We start from the raw sequence: 21,200 nt of genomic DNA, 5'->3' as shown, positions 1-21,200 counted from the left end.
AAAACTAAAATGATTAATAAAAACAGGTACATGACTTGTATACCTGTGGCTACAAAGCGTGGCTTCCCCAAAGCGGAGAGAGTTACGAACTCCGTTCACTTCATTGGTCCAGTCAAATCAGGGCTGGGCAACTTTGACGATGGCGAGGGCCAATATATTTGCACACTCACTCCAGAGGGGCCACATTGCATGTTACTGTCGTAGCAAAAATAGCCGATCTACTGCTGCGACGCGTTTTGAGCTTGTAGATCGGCTATTTTTGCTATATTTGAATTGAAAACCTGAATATTTTTTTGCTATTTTTGAATTGGAATCCTGAAAAGTAACCTTTTTATTGCATTTCAAGTGCATTTAGTTATAGTCATGTTAACTTTATGAACTGTTAACATAACTACATTGGACACAAAAAGACAATAACATTTTAATACTAGTCATTAAGTACTAGTCATTTAATAATGAAGTAATTAAAGCAGGTTTGGAATTGTAAACAGCTAAAATCAATACTATATATCAGTATTCTGATATTAACATGCGGGCCACATTAAGTGAAGGTGGGGGCCGCATGTGGCCCCCGGGCCGCCAGTTGCCCACCCCTGAGTCAAATGGTGGCTCTTCTACGCGGTCTTCTATTGGCGAATAGGGACACCCGAAGTTTACAGAATGCATTGGAGTCTAGGGGCTTTTCACGAGTTGAACCACGTGACCAGGCTGTGTTCTGCCCCCTCAATGTCACCACTCTGTCTTACTCTATGGATTTGCCATCCAGTCATTTAATAGGCAAAGCATATTATTCTGAAAGCCGTTTCACTCGGAAACCGAGAATCAGGATTCAGGAAGTGAAAATCCGATTTGTCCCGCGATTGTCATTTATTCCACCCAAAACATACTTTTTGTAACCGAGGATCATTGTCGTTCCCTGATGTCATCGCTATAGGGACACATGAATCAGTAAGCAGGAACTGGGGATGGCAATGAAGGACCGGGAAGTCTGGCGTGGCATTGTGAAATACATTTGGAAACATATTTTTTATTCCAATCAATATAGTCTTCAGTTCATTTAGTATTATATTAACCCATTCTGACCGTGCACCCATTTTGGTGTCAGCATCATGTTATGCTTTAGCTATTTAAAAATAGCAGATCTACAAGCTCATATCGCGCCACCGAGTGGCGCGATACGAGCTTGTAGGTCTGCTATTTTTGAAAAATCGAAGAGCGACTGACATTTCTAGAATCTGATCTCAGGTCAGAATGGGTTCATCAGACCAGTGTGTGTCCGGCGGAAACCTCGTATGAATCTGATCTCAGGTCAGAATGGGTTAAAAGTTCAATGGGGCTTATATGGCTGGCTGGTCATTCTAACGGCCCAGAAGTGGGGCCGCTGTCTCATTTGGGATGGCGCCAATTTGTAGGCTATGTCTGTTTCTATGGCGGGAGGCCGGGGAGGGTGGTGGAGTGGGTGGAGACTACTACAGAGAGAGAGCTATAAGCTGTTGCCAGACCTACCAGACAGGTGAGGCCGTTTTCTGCTGTCTGCCGGCCTCTTTTACAACATGTCTAAAGAAACACAAATTACCCACATAAAAACCCCAGGAAGGGTTTCTTGTCTTCTAAACTAAAATAAGATCTGGTTGCAAAAGGGGTGAAGTGTCCCTTTAAAAACCAATTCGTAATAGTTTTCAATTGAATCAAGTGTTAAAATGCATCACTTTGACAATGTATGTTGTTCACTTGAAGACATATGTGACCAGATTTGACTGATTTAGACTGCCATCGCGCAAATTCCAGCTTTGTTTTTATTTTTTATGAGTTTATAGCACAAACAGACTCTTCACATACTAGAGCATGTCTGAAATAAGTGTCAGAGCTGAAATCGACATGTAAATATGAAATAAATGCTTAAACATGTAGCTAGGTGTAATGTTAGAGACCACAGAAGTGAACCTTTTCACCTTTACAGATAATTTTTGGGGTCCTTGACCTGAAATATTGAGTGATATAGGCCTAGAAACATAGGTATTTCAGAAAACTTACATTTTTTTCAGGCCTATGCATTTGTATGATGAATGTATTTTTTTCAAGATTGCACCTGTTTTTATTGTGCAGTGTTATTTTTTTATTGTGTTGTGTTCTATATGTATTGTTTGTCATGGACCCCAGGAAGAGTAGCTGCTACTTCTGTGGCAGCTAATGGGGATCCATCTGAATAAAGAATAAAGAATAAAGGCTGCTAAGTGACAAAACAGGAACAGGTGAGGTTATAGGAGACCAGGTAGCGACCAGGAGCTAATGGAGGGAGCGGAGAAGGGGGGAGACCTGTGAGAATTGTGGCTGTTTGAAGACCAAGCGAGCTGCGGCATTTTGGATCAGCTGGAGAGGCTTAAGTGCATAAGCCGGTAGGCCAGTAAGGAGGGAGTTACAATAGGGAAGTTTTGACAAGACTGTTGTCTGGATTAGGAGCTGGGCTGATTCCTGGGTGAGGAACGGTCTAATTCGTCATATGTTATAGAGTGTAAACCTACAGGATCGGGTGACAGCTGTGATGTGTGTTTTGAACGAGAGCTGACTGCATGTCCAGGACAACACCAAGGTTCCTGGCTGTTGGGACAGACGTTACCAAGGCGTTGTCTACGGAGATGGGGGGGCAGTGGTGGCCTAAGCGTTAGAGGAGCGCCCTTGTTGCCGAAAGGTTGCCGGTTCGATTCCCCGGACGGGCAGGAAAAATCTGGGTGGGGAAGTGATTGTCATCACTCACCCAACACCGCTGAAGTGCCCTTGAGCAAGGCACTAAACCCCCAACCGCTCCCCCTGGAGCTGCTCAGTGGCCGACAGTATAAGACTGTGGTTGTACTGGTCAGCTCCCAGGTTTTAATGTGTGTGTGTGTGTGTGTGTGTGTGTGTGTGTGTGTGTGTGTGTGTGTGTGTGTGTGTGGGTGTGTGTTTCTATGTGCAGGGCGTTGCTGAAAATGAGCACCTGTGCTCAGCTACTTCCATGGGTAAATGAAGAATTAAATTAAAGTCAAAAAAGTTAGGAGGACTTAGCTGGGAAGAAGAGAAGCTCAGTCTTGTCTGGGTTCAGCTTGAGGTGGTTGGAAGTCATCCACTGTGAGATGTTAGCCAGGCATGCAGTGATGCGCTCTACCTGCGCTGGGTGGCGGGGGGGGGGGGGGGGAGAGAGAAACAGTTGCAGAGTTTGGGTTGAACGTGATTTGTGGAACTCCCTCTGGTGGTGTGATTGTGGACTTTGTTGAAGTTTATAGGAAGTATTTTGACAGGTACATGGGCGTCTTTGAGGTGTTGCTGTACTCTGTCTATACCTACCCTAAGCCATCCCAAACTGTCATAAGAAGGAGAATTGTAGAGGTAAGGCCAAGCAGTGGTAACAGGTACGGTCGCCCCTTTTCCATCTCGCCCCACTACTCTATACCTAGCTGTAAATAGCAAACATAAATGTCATGTTGGTGATTATAAAAAAGGTATTATATTCATTTATAATTGTTAAGTTCACTGTGTATATCCCACGGGCATAATATAGCATCATGATGCCATTACAAAACATGTGGGAGAAATGTTTAATAAAAGGAAATGAACTGCTGGAAGGTCCTAAATTAACTTAATTAAGCAGTCACCGTCTCTGTCTCATGTTATTCTTCCTTGATTTTACAGAGTATGGAGATCGACTACTACAGTATATTAGACCTTGACCTCAAAAGTTTGAAAGCCACTGGCAAAATGACACTATGAGCCATTGTAACGGTTTCCTTCACTCTTGTTATGAAGATACAGTAATTACACATCTCAGTGTCATTAATTCACACTACAAAATGAATATAGTTTAAAGTAGGGGTGGGCAACTTTGACCAGGGCGAGGGCCAATATACTTCCACACTCACTCCACAGGGGAACGTTGTGTTACGAAGGAACGAAGCGCCTCCCCGACATCATAACCGGGGTGTCAGAGCAAGGTTATAATAGTTTTGTTTTTTTCATTATAGTTTAGTTTTAGCTAGTTTTGACATCTTTTTTTCTAATTCAGTTAGTTTTAGTTAGTTTTAGTTAACTATTATAACCTTGTGTCAGAGGTGACGTCCCTCCAACATACCTCTGACATCTCAACACTATAAATATAGGCGCCTACGCAAGCATAGACGGATTTAAGCTAAGAACCGAGATCAGGACAAACCGGAATAATCTTTTTGCTATTTTTGAATTGGAATCCTGAAAAGTAACCTTTTTATTGAATTTCAATTGCTTTTAGTTATAGCCATGTTAACTTTATTAACTGTTAACATAACTACATTGGACACAAAAAGACAATAACATTGTCTTGACTTACTTGACTTATTCCTGTAGGCTCCTAAGTGGAGCATAGGGCCGCAATCACACCCCGCCATCGGACTCTGTTTTGAGCAGTTTTCTTCAGCTGGGCCCACGATAATCCGGTCGACTTTGCCTCACTCTCCACTGATCTTCTCCAGGTCTGTTTTGGCCTCCCCACTTTTCTTTTGCCCTGTGGGTTACAATAACATTGCAATACTAGTCATTTTAATACTAGTCATGAAGTAATTAAAGCGGGTTTGGAATTGTAACAGCTGAAATCAATACTACATCAGTATTCTGATATTAACATGCGGGCCGCATTGAGTGAAAGTGGGGGCCGCCAGTTGCCCAACCCCTGCTTTAAACAAAGTTAAAGGTTGATGTTTAGTTACCTTCGTGCTGCAGTGTATGGTATAGTGCGGCGTTCCATCCCTCCTGAATCAAACCAAACACACAACGCCGGTGTTTGGAGGCCGAAGACATCGGAATGCTGCTTCCAGCCTGCTTTATAGTTCAGCCAATCAGCAGCCAGCCTGGTTCCTCCTAAAAGTTAGCCACTCATACTCACAAGTCAACCCATTTATACCTGAGAATGATTCTACAAATGTCTTCTAAATCCTGACAGTTTTCTGAAAAACCCTATGTTAATAATTATGTCCAAAAATATATGAAATTGGCCACTGACCCCCATCAGAAAATATGTTCTTCCAGGGACCCCCCCGCCCCCCCAGAAACAAAGATTTGAGTTGAAAACATTAGCTCTGAAAGAATATTTATTAAAAGATTTGCGCCAGATTAAAAAAAAGAAAACTGAAACTGTCTCAGTGCCACGTGACGCCTTTGGACGCCTCCCCCTGGTGGTCAAGAGTGTAAATGGCGCCTAAAACAAAATAAAGAAAATATGAATCCATATTTTGAAAATTCCTCTAATCTGGTGTGCAGGTGATGACATGCACATTACATGCACAATATAATTACATTTTCTTTCTTTTATTTATAATGGGCTTCGGTGGTGAGGGCCAAAACTGGTGTCCACCAAGTGAATTCTTGCACTAAACGCAATTTGGTAACGTGCATTTGAGTAAACAATATACACATACACACACACATGCACACACGACGTGCACGCGCATGAAACGACGGCTTAAAAATACCAAAAATCACAGGAAACTATTAAACTATAAAATCACAACCTTTTATGATCTGGCAGCGACAAGGACAGCTGCAAAAGGACCCCACACGCACGCACACACACACACGCACACACGCACACACACACACACACACACACACACACACACACACACACACACACACACACACGGACGGACGGACAGAAAGTCCCGCCTCCTCCCAAAGGGCGGGACCGTCGATTGGCTGTCCGGAAGGGGATGAGACTCAGTTCCGCGTCGTGTGATTGGTTCGCAGGGACGCCCGTCACAGCGCCAGCACGCGGCGTGCCTTTGAGATCCCATCGCCCAGGAGGGACGTTTTCCTTTTTTTGTATCTTTATAAGTCATGAGTCGGTCTGGTCATGACATGAAATAGGCCTACAATACAATACAATACACAATAAACAAAGTTTTTAATACAACAATAGCCTACTAAGAAAACATTGAAGAGTGTACACAAAGCAAAACAGTTGTCGCAGCTTTCTTATTTTCCAGCTTATTTAGATACATCTATTAGACATCTATAGTGATTATATTTTATTGATTAGATTGATTTTATTGATCAATAAAATATAATCACTAAATGTCTAATCAATGTGTGCACAAACTTTGTCCTACACAAACATGAATTCGGAATTCCCATTGGCAATGAATGGACAATTCTCATGTCCAAAGTTCCAAAGATCCAAAATGCGGCAGCTCGCTTGGTCTTCAACCAGCCAAAATTCTCACATGTCTCCCCCCTGCTCCGCTCCCTCCACTGGCTCCCGGTCGCTGCCCGCACAGAATACAAAACTCTGATGCTGGCATTCAAAGCAACCAAAGGTATGGCTCCCCCATATCTTACAAGTATGATTGAACCCTACAAACCCTCCCGCGCACTCAGATCAGCCAACGCAGGGAAGCTGGAAGTACCCTCACTAAAAACGCCGGGACAACGCTCCACACGTCCCAAACTCTTCTCCCTTCTGGCTCCAAAACTGTGGAATGCACTTCCCATTGCAGTCAGAACTGCAGCATCACTCCCAATCTTCCGCCGTAGCCTGAAGACCCACCTTTTCAGACTCCATCATGGCCCATAGCACTTACCCTAAACCCTTAGATAGCATTTCTGTTGGATTATATAGCATTTGATACAGACTTATAGCACGTTATGTAGACAGCACTGTAATTGTATTGTATGTAGTCATAGCACGCCATAGTACACATGTATAGCATAGTAGTAAAGATGTATAGTTTATATGTATAAGTGTATGTATAGTTTCACTATATAGATATTCCACTGTTACTTTCTTAGCTTACGCATGTTTCATGATAAATACTTTTATGTGATGTATTCCCATGCTTTTGTTTTTGCTCAAATGTAAGTCGCTCTGGATTAAGAGCGTCTGCTAAATGCCTAAATTGTAAATTGTAAATTGTCATAGACTCGTCTAGTGTAAACACAAACATTGTGTAATGTAACATAGACATTGATAGCCTATGTTGTATAGGAGGCTGTCAGTGATGATGTACGATGATAAGAGTGCCCCTCACTTCACACAGGTGTGATTTTTGAGTGAAATATTTTTTATGTTGGCTTCAATCTCAAATACAATGAAAGGTTTGGAGATGAGATGACAAATATTTTTAAACACAAATGTTCCTATTATTCCAGATGTAGCAATAATATGTAGCAAAAATATGTTTATATCAAAGACCATGCCAACAACATTTGCCTATGAAATTTTGCCAGAATTGAGGGAAGTTTCTCTATTTTAAAGTTGCATAAAAGTACAAATTTAAGACCTAAAATCTTAGAGAAGATATAGGTATGAAGTTCCAAATCGAAGTAGTATATAAGGAACTGCTTAATCCAATTAACGTTAAAGGCATAAGCATAGTGTAGTAGGCTACAAATTACAATCAAGAAATTATTCTTGAATTACTTTTACTGTCTTGTACTGTCTGTCTTTGTTTTATTTGTCTTGTTCTGACCTTGATTGGGGGGGGGAGGGGGGGGATATTTACATGTCGGATACAACAAAATGTACACATATGTTTTTTCATTTATTCATCAATAAAAATCAAAATAAAGTGAAAAAAAAAAAATATTCTTGATTGTAATTTGGTGGCACCAGAGCTGCTGATAAATGACATCATTTAATAAATTACATTAAACACATTTATTCATGCATTACATTAAACAATACATAGTATGTACTACATATGCATACATTACATTTATAGGCTACATACATTACAGTTGTTTAGAGTTGTATTAGGATCCCCATTAGCTGGTGCATAGCAGCAGCTAATCTTCCTGGGGTCCACACAGAACATAATAAACATGACATTCGACATGAATGACATATGACACAAATACACACAATGACAGTTGTGTACTGTACAGAGTTAAAAACGTGAATAAACTACATTACTATAGTATACTATATACATTATTAAAATGATGTATACAGAACGACAAAATTACAGTTGAAAAACATGAATAATATTAAACACATTTCATTGAATTTAATTGATGTTAACTTGATATAAATCATTAGTGTGTAATAAACTAATAGAAACGGTCTCCCTGGCGACCACAAGCCGACCAATCACAGAGAGGCGGGGGGCCGTCCTCCCACTCAGGCTATGGGCTCCAGAGACCGTGTCTGTATAAAAGCAGTGCGAGCCTAGGCACTGAGAAGAACGGCATGAATATACACGCACGCGCACACGCACGCACTCACACACACACACACACACACACACACACACACACACACACACACACACACAGTGTTAGCATGCTAGCGCGTTAGCAACAACGTTGTTATTGTTGTCTTTTTGGTTCCCCTCGACGGATATGTGACGTACCAGGAAGTAGCTGGTTAGCATCAGGAGCTAACGGTTTGTTTTTGTGTTTTTTTTCTCCTTCCTCTCGTTTGATTGTGCGCGTGCGTGGGGTTGTGCACGCGTGCGTGCGTGGCAATTAATTATTCATGAGCAACAGGCGTGAGGACATCGCTGGCGCTGTTAGTTAGGGGCGTGGCACATGCAAATTAGATTACCCTGTGGTGTGTGTGTGTGTGTGTGTGTGTGTGTGTGTGTGTGTGTGTGTGTGTGTGTGTGTGTGTTAGTGTGTGTGTGTGCGCGCGCGCGCGTGCGCAGTGACTGTCAAATAATATTATTTATTATTATTAGTAAGGTAGATAGAGCTTGTAGATCTGCTATTTAGCCAACCAACAGTTTCAAAGGGTTAAACGCTAAACAGAAATGTTACATAATATTCAACGAAAGAAACACAAATCAATTAATTCAAGTGATTAAACAATTAAATTGTTAATCACAATTAATTACCAAGTAACAGTTCATAATCTACGAGCTGACATTTATGAGCTGACATTTTCAAAACAAAGGACGAATGAAACTTTGTAACCATTTAAACACTCTTAATTCTTTCTCTGCTAGGTACGTATATATATTCGTACCACCCAGCTTTGGGACGTTATCAGCCCCGTCGTATACTCCGTGCATATAGTGGTTGAGCCCCAGAGCAGCTTTTAACACTTATACGGTTGCTATGCAACGCCTCCGTCACCACCAGCTATTGGACGTTACAACTCCTCTCCATTTACCTCGTATCGGTTCAAAGCAGGATTTTCAAAGCTCCATAACTCGGAATCTACAAGCGCTGTCCTTGGTGTCTCGTGGTGTCTCGTGGTCCATCCAAAGTTCGGATGTCATTTGTGACTTTGTCTCGCATCGCTCCCGACATGTAAACGTTTCTGGTGACAGGTAAACAGTGTGCGCTAATGCTAATGAGATAGCCAATGGTTACAGTGAGAGTGTGCATGGGGTTACAGCCGGGAGGAAACTGATTCTCTTAAAGTGGACGCAGGCGCTGGCATAGGTTAACTACATTTATGTACTGTTCCACCAATGGGATTGGGCAATGTGTTTTTTCTTCCATGCTTGTGATTTGGCTGTCGTGTCTGTCCGTCTCAGATGATCGAGATGTCATTGGACAAAGAGACCGTCCTGTGTCCTGATAGGACGGCTGGTAGACTGCCCTTCAAAGCGAGCCCCGCCTTTTTCCCGGCTGCCGCGGGCCAATCGGAGCAGCCCAAAGCAGTGGGGGGCGGGAAGAAGACACGCCCCCTGCGACCGAAGAATGGTGTCCAGCTCCAAGTAAGGGTGGGCGATATGGTGATGAATATCGTTGAGACGATGTGCCTTTTCAGAGATGTCGTTAAATAAATATCGTTGAGACGATGTGCCTTTTCAGAGATGTCGTAGGCCTATATGTCGTGATACAGTGAATGCACATTCTATGATTTACAGTTCTACATGTTAATGTATACATATGTTAGAACGACAGTTTTGATCTCCAAAAATAATAATATATATATAAATAATAATAAAGTATTTTGGTCTAAATCTTCTGTTCCTCCATGTTCTGTAAGTGGTTGCTTGGAAAATAACCATCAAAAATAAACTTGAAAAATGACCATAAAAACCGCATGAACAAAAGATATCGTGATATATTTTTCCATATCGTCCATCCCTAGCTCCAAGCCCCACCCCCTGGCCCTTCCCAGCGAATGACGAAGCGGCGCTACACAGTGAGCGGGGCAGGCCAGAAGGGAGCGGCCAATAAGCGCCGTCGGCGCGCCAACAGCGTCGGCCAATCGGCGGAGCCCGTTCTGCCGAGTCACTTCATGCTGGGCGGGAACATTTTTGACCCGCTGAACCTCAACTCGCTATTGGACGACGAAGTTAACAGGTACACGCCCACAGCTCCTATTGGACGATCACGTTAACAGGCAACTGAACCTTAACTCCTATTGGACGATGAAGTTAACATAGGTACATGCCCACAACTCCCTATTGGATGACAAAGTTAACAGGTACACGCCCACAAATCCCTTTTGGATGATTAAATTAACAGGTACACGCCCACCTCAATCCCTATTGGACGATGACGTTAACACCTAGAACGCCTGGGGGTATTTGTAACCATTAAATCAGGACACCAAGTGATTTTTCTCTTCAGGGCCCATTCCAAGGTGCACAAGGCGCCATCTTGGATGTAGTTGAAGTAGCTAGATGTAGCCAAAACACCCCAGAGGGGATCGACAACAACGGGAGGTATGATTACTTAGTTCTAATGCATCAAGCGACGGGACCGCGATGCGCCGTCAAAAACATCATCTTTGGTTAGAATCGGACGGATTGATTTAGATCAAGAGTTACTCACGTTTGAAGATCTTTCCACTAAAATGGAGGGGGGGGCACTTTGGATGACGTCTCAACCGGAAATGACATTGAATGTTGCTCAATCGCCGCTCCCAGCCTGTGGAGCGGTGTGTTCGGTTATGATATCATTCATGTTCCGTCCTGTGATTAATCTCCGTTCCGGGGCGACGAGCGGGATTATTTGTTAATCCGTTTATGCCGCTCAGGCAGGTACACACGCACACGCACACATGTTTGTACTATACTTAATATTTAGCACGGCATCAAAAATTATCATAAATCATCAATAATAATCATAAATAATCATGTGGTATAATTGGTCAATGTATTTGATTGAATATTTGATTGATTTAATACTTTATTGGCAGAAATGTAAACAGTACAGCGTACAGTCAAACACACACGTCCAAAAGGATATAAAAAAATCACACCCATGTGAAGTGAGGGGTGCTAATATATTAAAGTCTAATTCATGTTGATTAGCTGATGTAATGGTGATGTAAAACAAACGGTACAAACATTAAACGCCATTAACAATAAAGAGACAATATGACGTAAACGACACATTATGACGTACATTTTCGTTTACAAAACAAACATTGAACTAAAGACAAACATTAAACCTGTGTATAGGAGGGGCTAGCGCCCCTCAAAAAGTGTTTCCATTCAGGTCCTGGGTATTCAATTCATAATCATGACATGAAAAATAAAAACAAATTTCAAATTAATGCTAATAATCACACTATGGTCCCGGGTGCGCACTCGGGACCACTTGGCAGATGTTGTGGTAGTGTGTGAATGATGCGTACCGTTCCCGGGAGCGGATCGCCCAACCGTCTCCGGGACCGCATGGGGGGAGGGTCTCTGGACTGTTGAAGTGTATTCAGATACGGATCGTTCCAATGTGAATGCATGCGTACCTAAAGAAGGAAGTGGACTGTTGTTTTTAAAGAACGTGACATAATCTCTAGTCGACGAGCCAAGCCTCAACAAAAAACAACACAGCCGCTGCACGATGCGTAACACCAGCACATTTCTCAACGCCGCCCTTCTCCTGTTGAATCTGCTTATACGCGCAGCACCGCGCTGATCTTATTCTGCGGACTACACGTGGCTCTTGGGCTTTGCTTGGCACAGTTTCCAAAGTAAAACAAAATAATAATAATGCTATAAGTACAATCCATAGCAAACTAATACACTGGAGCACAGAACTGACTGACACAGTGAATAGCAGGCAGGCTGACAGTGAAAAAAGCCAAAGAGGCAATGCAATTCAGTGTGTCTGGATTTATTTGAGACAATGTCGCACAGTTGATGGTCAGTGTCCGTGCGCGCCAGCCATCAAGCACACCGTCATCAGGAGGATTAAAGTGTGTTATGCAAGTGTTGAATCTCGGGCAATGTGAATCATGGCCATCGGGGACCAGGCAAACGTATTCGGAAACGATTCCAATTCAGTCCGTCTCAGTGTGAATCCCCTATAAGAGAGGAGCGATCTTTTCCTCTCCCCTTGGCCTGTTGAAAGGTGGATTTTCAGGCCTGTCTTATAGGATGCCAGTGATTTGCATTTCTTTCAGAGAAGGGGTCAATGCATTCTCATTCAACACTTGGATGGCAGTGCTGTAGAAAGGGAACCAGGCACGTGCAAAGAGGGGGATTTGGGTGTGCACCTGCCCTGCCCTTTTGCAACAAAGTTCATTTTTACATTCCGATGTTACTGTCTAATGACGGGCCAAGTTGTTTTGGAACATCTTTCTCCATTAAGACATCCAAATTGATCCAATGTATCTGATCCAAGCTATTGAGCTATTATTATTATTATTATTATTATGACATTAACTCTTCTAACTCCTCCCCTCTTCAGGGCGACCAATCAGGACACTCCTCTGTGTTCGCCCCTCCCACTGCGGGGCGGAGACCCCGTGGAGATTCTGCTCCCACGTGACCACAGCGACCCGCTCAACCTCAGCGGGACCAAGGGCGGGGCCTGCAGGAGTAGGCGGAGACATCGCAACCGGGGAGGCGTGGCCAACAAAGAGGCGACGGCAGCCAGCGTGTTCGCAGGTTAGGAAACATGAATATTCATGTTTATGTTAATTTATACATTTATACATTTTTTTGACTAAATATGCCTTAATTTAATTCTTATAGAGCATTGGTTCCCAACCTTTTTATACTGAAGTACCACCAGTATCAGTGGTTGGGAACCTCTGATATAGAGCACCAAAGTCTGACGTCAATATCACTAGAGGGCGCTAAGTCCACGGGTTTGTGTACCTTTGTATTATAATCCCCATAGAGGGATCTTATATTATACTGTATTATAATCCCCATAGAGGGATCTTAGATCGCCTCGTATAAGAACTGTGTTTGAAAAATAAACACGTCATCCCGGCGGTTTCACTCCTATAGATATGAAGAATCAACTGAACTGAGAGAAAACGCTAATTACAATTTACAATTTACAATTTGCTGCAGTTCTGACTGCAATGGGAAGTGCATTCCACAGTTTTGGAGCCAGAAGGGAGAGGAGTTTGGGACGTGTGGAGCGTTGTCCCGGCGTTTTTAGTGAGGGTACTTCCAGCTTCCCTGCGTTGGCTGATCTGAGTGGGCGGGAGGGTTTGTAGGGTTCAATCATACTTGCAAGATATGGGGGAGCCATACCTTTGGTTGCTTTGAATGCCAGCATCAGAGTTTTGTATTCTGTGCGGGCAGCGACCGGGAGCCAGTGGAGGGAGCGGAGCAGGGGGGAGACATGTGAGAACTTTGGCTGGTTGAAGACCAAGCGAGTTGCTGCATTTTGGATCAGCTGGAGAGGCTTAAGTGCACATGCTGGTAGGCCAGTAAGGAGGGAGTTACAATAGTCGAGTTTTGACAAGACTGTTGTCTGGATTAGGAGCTGGGCTGATTCCTGGGTGAGGAACGGTCTAATTCGTCGTATGTTATAGAGTGTGAACCTACAGGATCGAGTGACAGCTGTGACTGCTGCCCAATTAGTCTCATTTTTGCTAGATCAAGGGTAGCGCAAAGTAGCGCAGATCCTTTTAATGAGCTCAGGTCTAACATCGACGTTCTGTTCAATCACCTCAATCTGCATGAGCCTCAATTCCGAAAGAAAAAAGCAGCTAAAGATCGCTCTTATAATGGAAGTGGACGAGGAGGAAACATTTCATTGACGGACCACAGTGGAAGCGAGCGTTGCCTAGCGTCGGGGAAGCTACTATATCAATATAACAGAGGACGGGTTGCCCACCCCACAGGGCCCGTAAACTTTGTTCAAAGCCACTTGATCTGACAAATCTAACTTATACAGCTTGAGCACATTCCAGAAAGAAATGTTCTAACTGTTGAGGATCGAAATAAACTAAACTAAATAATCACATGACCATGTGTTCACATGACCTCCGAGATAATGTACCTAGCAGGAAAAAAAAGTTATTGCCCAAAATGCTGTTGTAGCGCCACCATAAGGTTGAAGTGTGGTGGAGGTTCTTTCTTGGCCTACTGTGAATGTGTGTGCATACATAATATCACAGCAATCTGGAGCTGCGTTTGTTTTGTGCCAAACGAGCCACTCCTGCAAAGTTTGGTCATAGCTCATAGCCAATAGGAACGGAATATGAGAAATGTGACAGATACGTCATGATAAATGGTAAATGGTAAATGGTGCATTTATATAGCGCCTTTATCCAAGGCGCTTTACAGAGATTGTGCATTACATTCACCCATTCACACACACATCCATACACCGATGGGCGATGGCAGCGGAAACCATGCAAGGCACCAACTAGCACATCGGGAGCAATTAGGGGTTCAGTGTCTTGCTCAAGGACACTTCGACAGTAACTCTGGGGGAGCCCGGGTTTGAACTGGCAACCTTACGGTTACCATCCAGGCACTCTACCCCTGAGCCACCGCCGCCCCACGATCATGATCACATGACTATTGTAGAGATAATGTGTAGCGATGTGTGTGATGTCTGGACAAGATCTGTAGTAGTAATAGGCAAAAAAATGATTTAGTAAAAAATCTGCATCCTGGTGGTGCTCACCCGTGTGAGAAATGATCGGCCAGAGGTTCTTCTTGGCCTCTAGGGGGAGTCAGTGTTCTTTCCGACAAAGTGTCACACTGATCGTCAGACAGACGGATGGATGGACACAAATAAAATTTAGATTACAGAAATACAAACGTGTGTGTGTGTGTGTGTGTGTGTGTGTGTGTGTGTGTGTGTGTGTGTGTGTGTGTGTGTGTGTGTGTGTGTGTGTGTGTGTGTGTGCGCGCGTTGCAGTACCTCACACGTCCAAAGACGGCGGAAGTGATCCTCCCTCTCCTCTCTCCTGTGAGCTCAACACGTCAATCAACTGCCGCGAGGACGTAGTCCCACCCACCCTGCCCCGAAGACACACCCACCCGCCCGCATCATCAGTAGGCAACGCCCGTCGTAACCACGGCGACCAGCGGTAAGCCCGTCTCAATTATGGCCCAATCGCAATTACGTCGCAGTTACTTTTGCATAATCGTTAAAGGAGAATTCCATACTAAAAGGCTTTCTTACCTATATTTGTAGTTGTTACGTCACCACCAAAGAGGTCCAGGTGTTATTTTGCAATGCAATTCGTTTAGGGCTTATGGTAGGGGAAATAGCCAATAAGGAGTTATTGCACAAAAAAACACCTGGACCTCTTTGGTGGCGAAGTAACAACTACAAATAAAGGTAAGAAAGATAAGAAAGCATTCTAGCATGGAATTCTCCTTTAAGAGGTGCTCAGATCACCTCCAGTAACTCGATCAGTGATCGGCAATTTACCCTATCTGGAGAAAGCGATCTTTTATAACATCTAAGTGTATGACAGTCAATCAGATATATTATAGTATAATATTGTTTTGCATTTTGTGACCTAAACATTCTCCCCTTCCTCGCCACACACACAGGAACAGTTTTGACGTGGGTTTTGGTATATCATAATTTTTCCCTTACTCACAAGATCGGTATCATTATTGGTATCGGCCAATCGTGAGAAAAACAATCGGTGATCAGGATCGGTCCCAAAAAACCTGATTGGATCATTTCCATGTGAAAAATGTCCATACATTAAAAAAAAATAGCAGAAATTTTGTAAATTGTTTGGAAAGTAAAAATGATTAAACGTGTCAGTGATTTCTTTGTATATTTGTATATATTTGCCATATCTGCCCTGATCTGCAATTTGTGATTCCGAAGCCTAAAAAGCAAACCTAAATGTGTAATCGTGACAGGCCTAACCAGCGGAGGCGTCGCCGCACCACCTCTATGAGGTCACAGCTAGGCCACGCCCCCTGTGACATGCCCCTCACCGTCGGAGCCCCGCCCCCTCCTGCCCGCTTCCAGACTCCTCTGGTGGGAGGAGCCAAATACAGGTGACGTGTGATTGGCTGCTTCTGCCTGTCAGTCAAATTCTTAACCCATTCTGACCGGGCACCCATTTTGGTGTCGGCATCATGTTATGCTTTAGCTATTGAAAAATAGCAGATCTACAAGCTCATATCGCGCCACCGAGTGGCGCGATACGAGCTTGTAGGTCTGCTATTTTTGAAAAATCGAAGAACGACTGACATTTTTAGAATCTGATCTCAGGTCAGAATGGGTTAATCAGACCAGTGTGTGTCCAGTGGAAACCCTCGTATGAATCTGATCTCAGGTCAGAATGGGTTAATAATAAGCATTCTGTCATTTGGGGTCTTCGGGTTTACGACGGGAAGCTAAAATGCAGTAAATATAGTATGACCTAATGTTTTCTTCTTCAGGTGTGGCCCAGCGTGGCCAGACTCCTCCCAGACACCAACGAAGAAGACTAAGGACAGAAGTCGTTACGCGCAAGGCAACCACAGCCGCTACTACGGCTTCCACGGCTGGTACGGCGACGCGCAAGGGGAGGGGGGGCGCGTGGGCGCCGGACCCCCGGACCCCAGGCTCTGCCTCCTGAAAGCGCATTGGTTCAGGAACAAGCGGGTGCTGGACATTGGCTGCGGCGCCGGTCACATGACCCTGGGCGTGGCCAGGGCGTTCGGCCCTACCCTTATCACGGGGGTGGAGCGCGACGGGCGGCTGGTCCGCGCAGCCAATCAGAACGTCCGCCACTTCCTGTCACATGACCTGGCGAGGGAAAGTCACTTGACGATGGGGTTTCCTCTCTGCTTTAGGGTGGGAAGGGGCCCGCTTGCCGCCCCCCCGCTCCCTGGCAATCAGAGCGATGGTTTCCCCGGCAACGTCTGTTTTATTATGGTATGTATGTACATATAGATAGTTTCCGGCTGATTTCATCCGTGTGCATGTGTGTGCGTTCCTTATTTAAAAGCAAATACAAACAAAGACCTGTGTGGGAGGGCGGCTTGGGTTTCAAGGAACGAGTCATTTCCTGCCATTGACGTCTTTTACGTGTTTTAGATTTTTTTTTTAAATTCGGAATGGTCTGTCTGTCTGTCTGTCTGTCTGTCTGTCTGTCTGCCTGCCTGCCTGCCTGCCTGTCTGTCTGTCTGTCTGTCTGTCTGTCTGCCTGCCTGCTTGTCTGCCTGCCTGTCTGTCTGTCTGTCTGTCTGTCTGCCTGTCTGTCTGTCTGTCTGTCTGTCTGGTTTCCAGGGCGACTATGTGTCGGAGCAGGAGGCGTGGCCCGGGAAAGGCCAGTATGATGTCATCATGTGTCTGGGCGTGACCAAGTGGGTCCAGCTCCAATCAGGGGACGGGGGCATGGTCAGGCTGTTTGAACGGGCCTATCAGAGCCTGTCGCCGGGCGGAATGTTCTTCCTGGAAGCTCAACCCTGGAGCAGCTACGCACGCAGCAAAAACCTTACTGTAAGTACTTTAATATACAGTCTACCGTAATACTTATATACTGTTTAGTTACATTACCATAATATACTGTCTGCCATAATACTTATAATATACTGTCTACCATAATACTTATAATCTACTGTTTACTTACATGACCATAATACATATTATAGAGCCCTATTTAAAGTACTGTAATATACTGTAAAATTGTGTTGTGTTGCTAGGAGACAGTAACTTTCTAACTATGGGTTCTTGTTGCTAGGCAACGACTCGTCACAACTACAGGAGCGTTAGACTGAAACCCGACACCTTCAGCTGTTACCTTATAAGGAGTGTGGGATACACTTCCTATACTCTGTTACACACAGGTAAACCACACCCACATGATACTTTAAACCACACCCACATTACCATATAACCACACCCACATCACCTCATAACTAGGGCTTGGACTCTAATGTATTCTAATTAATTAGAGGCTTTGTAATGAATTAATCTCAATTAATCACATTTGAATCACATATTCGCCCTGAGAACAGTGAGAAACATATATTTACTTTTTTTCAAATGGATTTTGGTATACCAGTGACACAATCAATGAATAGTGATTACATAAGCTTAAGCAATAAAACGTTTTTTTTATCAAGGTGGTAGGCTACTTAACCAAGACCAACAGATAAACAAGTGCAGCAAGTGCAGTGCCAGGTAGTCTATATATCTCACTTCTCAAATGTGCTTTACATAAGGGGCATGGGAAAACAAATAAAAACTACTTTATTAGGGGGAAAAACACTTAGCAATAAAACCAACTGAGCGTGTGTGTGTGTGTGTGTGTGTGTGTGTGACTGCATGCATGTGTCGCTAGGTAACCAACGGCCAATATACATCTTCCATAAAGGCCCCGCCTCCAGGAAGTGATGGAGTTTCCTGTTTCTATGGCGATGGTATATTCTGGCCTTATACGGACCATAGACATATAAACATAGACGCCCTTTCCTTTCCGGCTCTGGAGCGTACGTGCTCAAGACAGAGGGGGCAAAACGTTCCCGAGATTCCCTTGCGAAGCACCTTCCTTGCGAAGCACAGAACGCATGTTCGGGTCTGTAAGTCCCGGAAAAGATGCGCTGTGATTGGCCAGTAATCACTTGAGTGGCAGCGTGACGTAACGTGCCTTCCACAAGTTCCGGCGTCCTTCCTCTCCCAGTGTAAATTATTCCGCCCCTCCTTCAACACACATCGCTACAACGAACCGCAGCGGCCAATGAGGCATCTATTTTTATATATATATATATATATGATATGGACTGTCTGTCCTTTATTTCCTTATATGGTCAAAATCAATTAGGTTTCCCAAACTTAACCCATTCTGACCTGAGATCAGATTCTAAAAATGTCTTGTTTGAAAATGACAGTTTTCTGAAAAAGCTATGTTTCTATGTCAGTCGTTCTTCGATTTTTTTCAAAAATAGCAGACCTACAAGCTCGTATCGCGCCACTCGGTGGCGCGATATGAGCTTGTAGATCTGCTGTTTTTCAATAGCTAAAGCACGACATGATGCCGACACCAAAATGGGTGCCCGTTCAGAATGGGTTAATAAATCTCTCTTTTCATAATGACCATATTTGGACAAGGAAGAGGCCTTATAAGGTGAAAAGGAAATGGAGAGACCCATATATGGACAAAGGGATTCCCTGATCTGGTTTTAACAAACTATTGTAAATCGACAGTCAAGGAAATTCATGGAAATATATTTTTACATCTTTTCTTTTTTTAATGAATCAAAATGTAATGTTTTGAATTGTTTGAATTACTTTGTTTGTTCTTGAGAATTAATCAAAATGTAGTGTTTTGAAATCGTTTGAATTACTTTGTTTGTTCTTGAGAATTAATCAAAATGTAACATTTTGAATTGCATCAGTTTGTTTGTTTTTCCCGGTCTTTCCATTTTGTTTCATGTAGTATGTTTATAAATAACAGAACAATATATACGTGACTTAACCCATTATATCCCTCTATAGCACTGCTTCCCAAACTGGCGGCCTTTCTGTGTGGAGTTTGCATGTTCTCCCCGGGTCCCCTAGGGTAGGTACCCTCACCAAAAACATGCAGTAATCCTCTGGTCTCTATACGGTAACAAGACTACTCGCCCCGTTTCTGTTTTCCTCCCAGAATTTTCCACAGTGAGGGGTTAATGGGAGAGGCTGGACAGCAGACGGCTGGACTTTGCATTTCTCTAACTATAAACTTCCATGACAGCAGAACAGCCTAAGTACAAATATAATTTATGAAAAGCTACTACAGTGAAGTCTGTTCACAGAAGTTGTTGTAGGATATGTGGGGATTATCTGACGAGGTACCATTTGAGGGGGCAAAACCTTACATATACTAAATAATACTACATTGTTTATAGGTTCAATATAAGTCAAATAATATAGCCTTTCCACAGGAGTATCTTTTTATGTTTTTCCAAAAAGAATACAAACAGCCAATAGCATATACAAAGTTATCCCCCTCACTGGGGAAAATTCCGGGAGGAAAAACGGGCAAGCTCCGGGGCGAGTAGTCCAGTATCCCTCTATACTGCCTCCCCCTGGCCAGCCGGGGTGCCTGATGGAGGGGGAAAGGAACTGGTTGGAATAATGTGTTCCTTCCACGAGCTACGTCCAACCAGGTGAACCCCCCCCCCTGTCAGGTGAAAAGAAGCGGCTTGGACGCCCCATGCATAGAAGGAAGCATGAGGTCAGTCTGTTGGTCTCCCCAGGTTGGCAGAGGGAGTGTAGCGCCCAGGATTACATTAGATAATTGACACTTGGTGAAAGAAATTGTTCGTGGGATAAAAGTGAAAAATAATATAAATAAATAGTTAAATTCCCTGCCGTGGACGGAGATCTCTGTCATGTGGTATATTCTGTGGTTTATGATAGATAGATGGCGCCCCTTGTCAATGTATGAATGGTTCTTCTAGATTGCTAGCAACGGATATCATTAAGTCTGGAGCTCTCCGCTGGAGCTGTTGCCCCCGCGACCGGACTCCGGATAAGAGGTTGAAGATGGATGGATGGACGGATGGAAAATGTAACGTGATGTTTATACACAGGGTTCCTACGCTAGTATGGGAAGTATGGGATTTGTATGGGGGGAGTTTTGCCCCTTGGACGTCCTGGGAGGGGGTGCATGCGTTGGTTATACTGTTGCAATGTTAGGGCCGATTCATACTCCTATTTTAGAGCCGAATAAAAGTCGGTTCGGCGCTGTAGAGCCTACAATTTGACGTAATTTGAGGTTCGGGGGGGGGCGGGTACCATCCTAAAGTCGGCTCTTCGGTGCTACTGAAAATTTCTGACGAGCCGAAATCATTTCGGCACCACAGCGCCGAAACAGCGGTAAAATAGGAGTATGAATCGGCCCTTAGTATGTCGGAAACAAACGCATGCACCTCGGGGTGGGCGATATGTTGATAAATATCATCGGGATTTCGGGACGATACCTCCACCACAATATGCCTTTTCGGAGATATCGTATCGTGGCAGTGAATGGCACATTCTATGATTTGCAGTTCTATACCTTAATTTATAATTCCGTAGAATGACGGTTTCATTCGCCAAAAATACGTAAGTATTTTGGTTTAAATGGTCTACTAGTCAGTGGTTGTACTGTT

The 21,200-nt window shown here is 43.8% G+C and overlaps 1 protein-coding gene across 5 annotated transcripts; it reads left to right on the top strand.

Moving 5' to 3' along the window:
• Positions 1 to 8,199: 8,199 nt before the first annotated feature.
• On the top strand, positions 8,200 to 18,895 carry LOC310875290 (7SK snRNA methylphosphate capping enzyme-like). Of its 5 annotated transcripts, none has more exons than XM_083788475.1 (11): positions 8,200 to 8,384; positions 9,483 to 9,665; positions 10,046 to 10,260; positions 12,598 to 12,797; positions 15,022 to 15,193; positions 15,990 to 16,130; positions 16,518 to 16,995; positions 17,350 to 17,562; positions 17,804 to 17,909; positions 18,189 to 18,246; positions 18,407 to 18,895. In XM_083788475.1, the coding sequence occupies exons 2-11, from the start codon at positions 9,483 to 9,485 to the stop codon at positions 18,408 to 18,410; spliced, it is 1,770 nt and encodes a 589-aa protein (XP_083644601.1). In that variant the 5' UTR covers positions 8,200 to 8,384; the 3' UTR covers positions 18,411 to 18,895. The 5 variants fall into 5 exon arrangements, 3 of the variants coding, with proteins under 3 accessions (XP_083644601.1, XP_083644600.1, XP_083644602.1); XM_083788474.1 differs by having other exon boundaries at positions 9,483 to 9,671; XR_014570631.1 differs by lacking the exon at positions 18,189 to 18,246 and having other exon boundaries at positions 9,483 to 9,671; positions 17,827 to 17,909; positions 18,407 to 18,444.
• Positions 18,896 to 21,200: the final 2,305 nt, after the last annotated feature.

Source organism: Protomyctophum parallelum (assembly GCF_964188405.1).
Source record: "Protomyctophum parallelum genome assembly, chromosome: 18".
NCBI lineage: Eukaryota > Metazoa > Chordata > Actinopteri > Myctophiformes > Myctophidae > Protomyctophum > Protomyctophum parallelum.
This window is presented reverse-complemented; position numbering and strand designations above follow the sequence as displayed.

Bases quoted from the DNA above. Each gene is read 5' to 3' on its own strand.
- LOC310875290 (XM_083788474.1), top strand. From the start codon at position 9,483: ATGATCGAGATGTCATTGGACAAAGAGACCGTCCTGTGTCCTGATAGG. The intron at 12,798-15,021 runs GTTAGGAAACAT...CGCGCGTTGCAG, and splicing joins GGCAGCCAGCGTGTTCGCAG to TACCTCACACGTCCAAAGAC. The intron at 16,131-16,517 runs GTGACGTGTGAT...TTTCTTCTTCAG, and splicing joins GTGGGAGGAGCCAAATACAG to GTGTGGCCCAGCGTGGCCAG.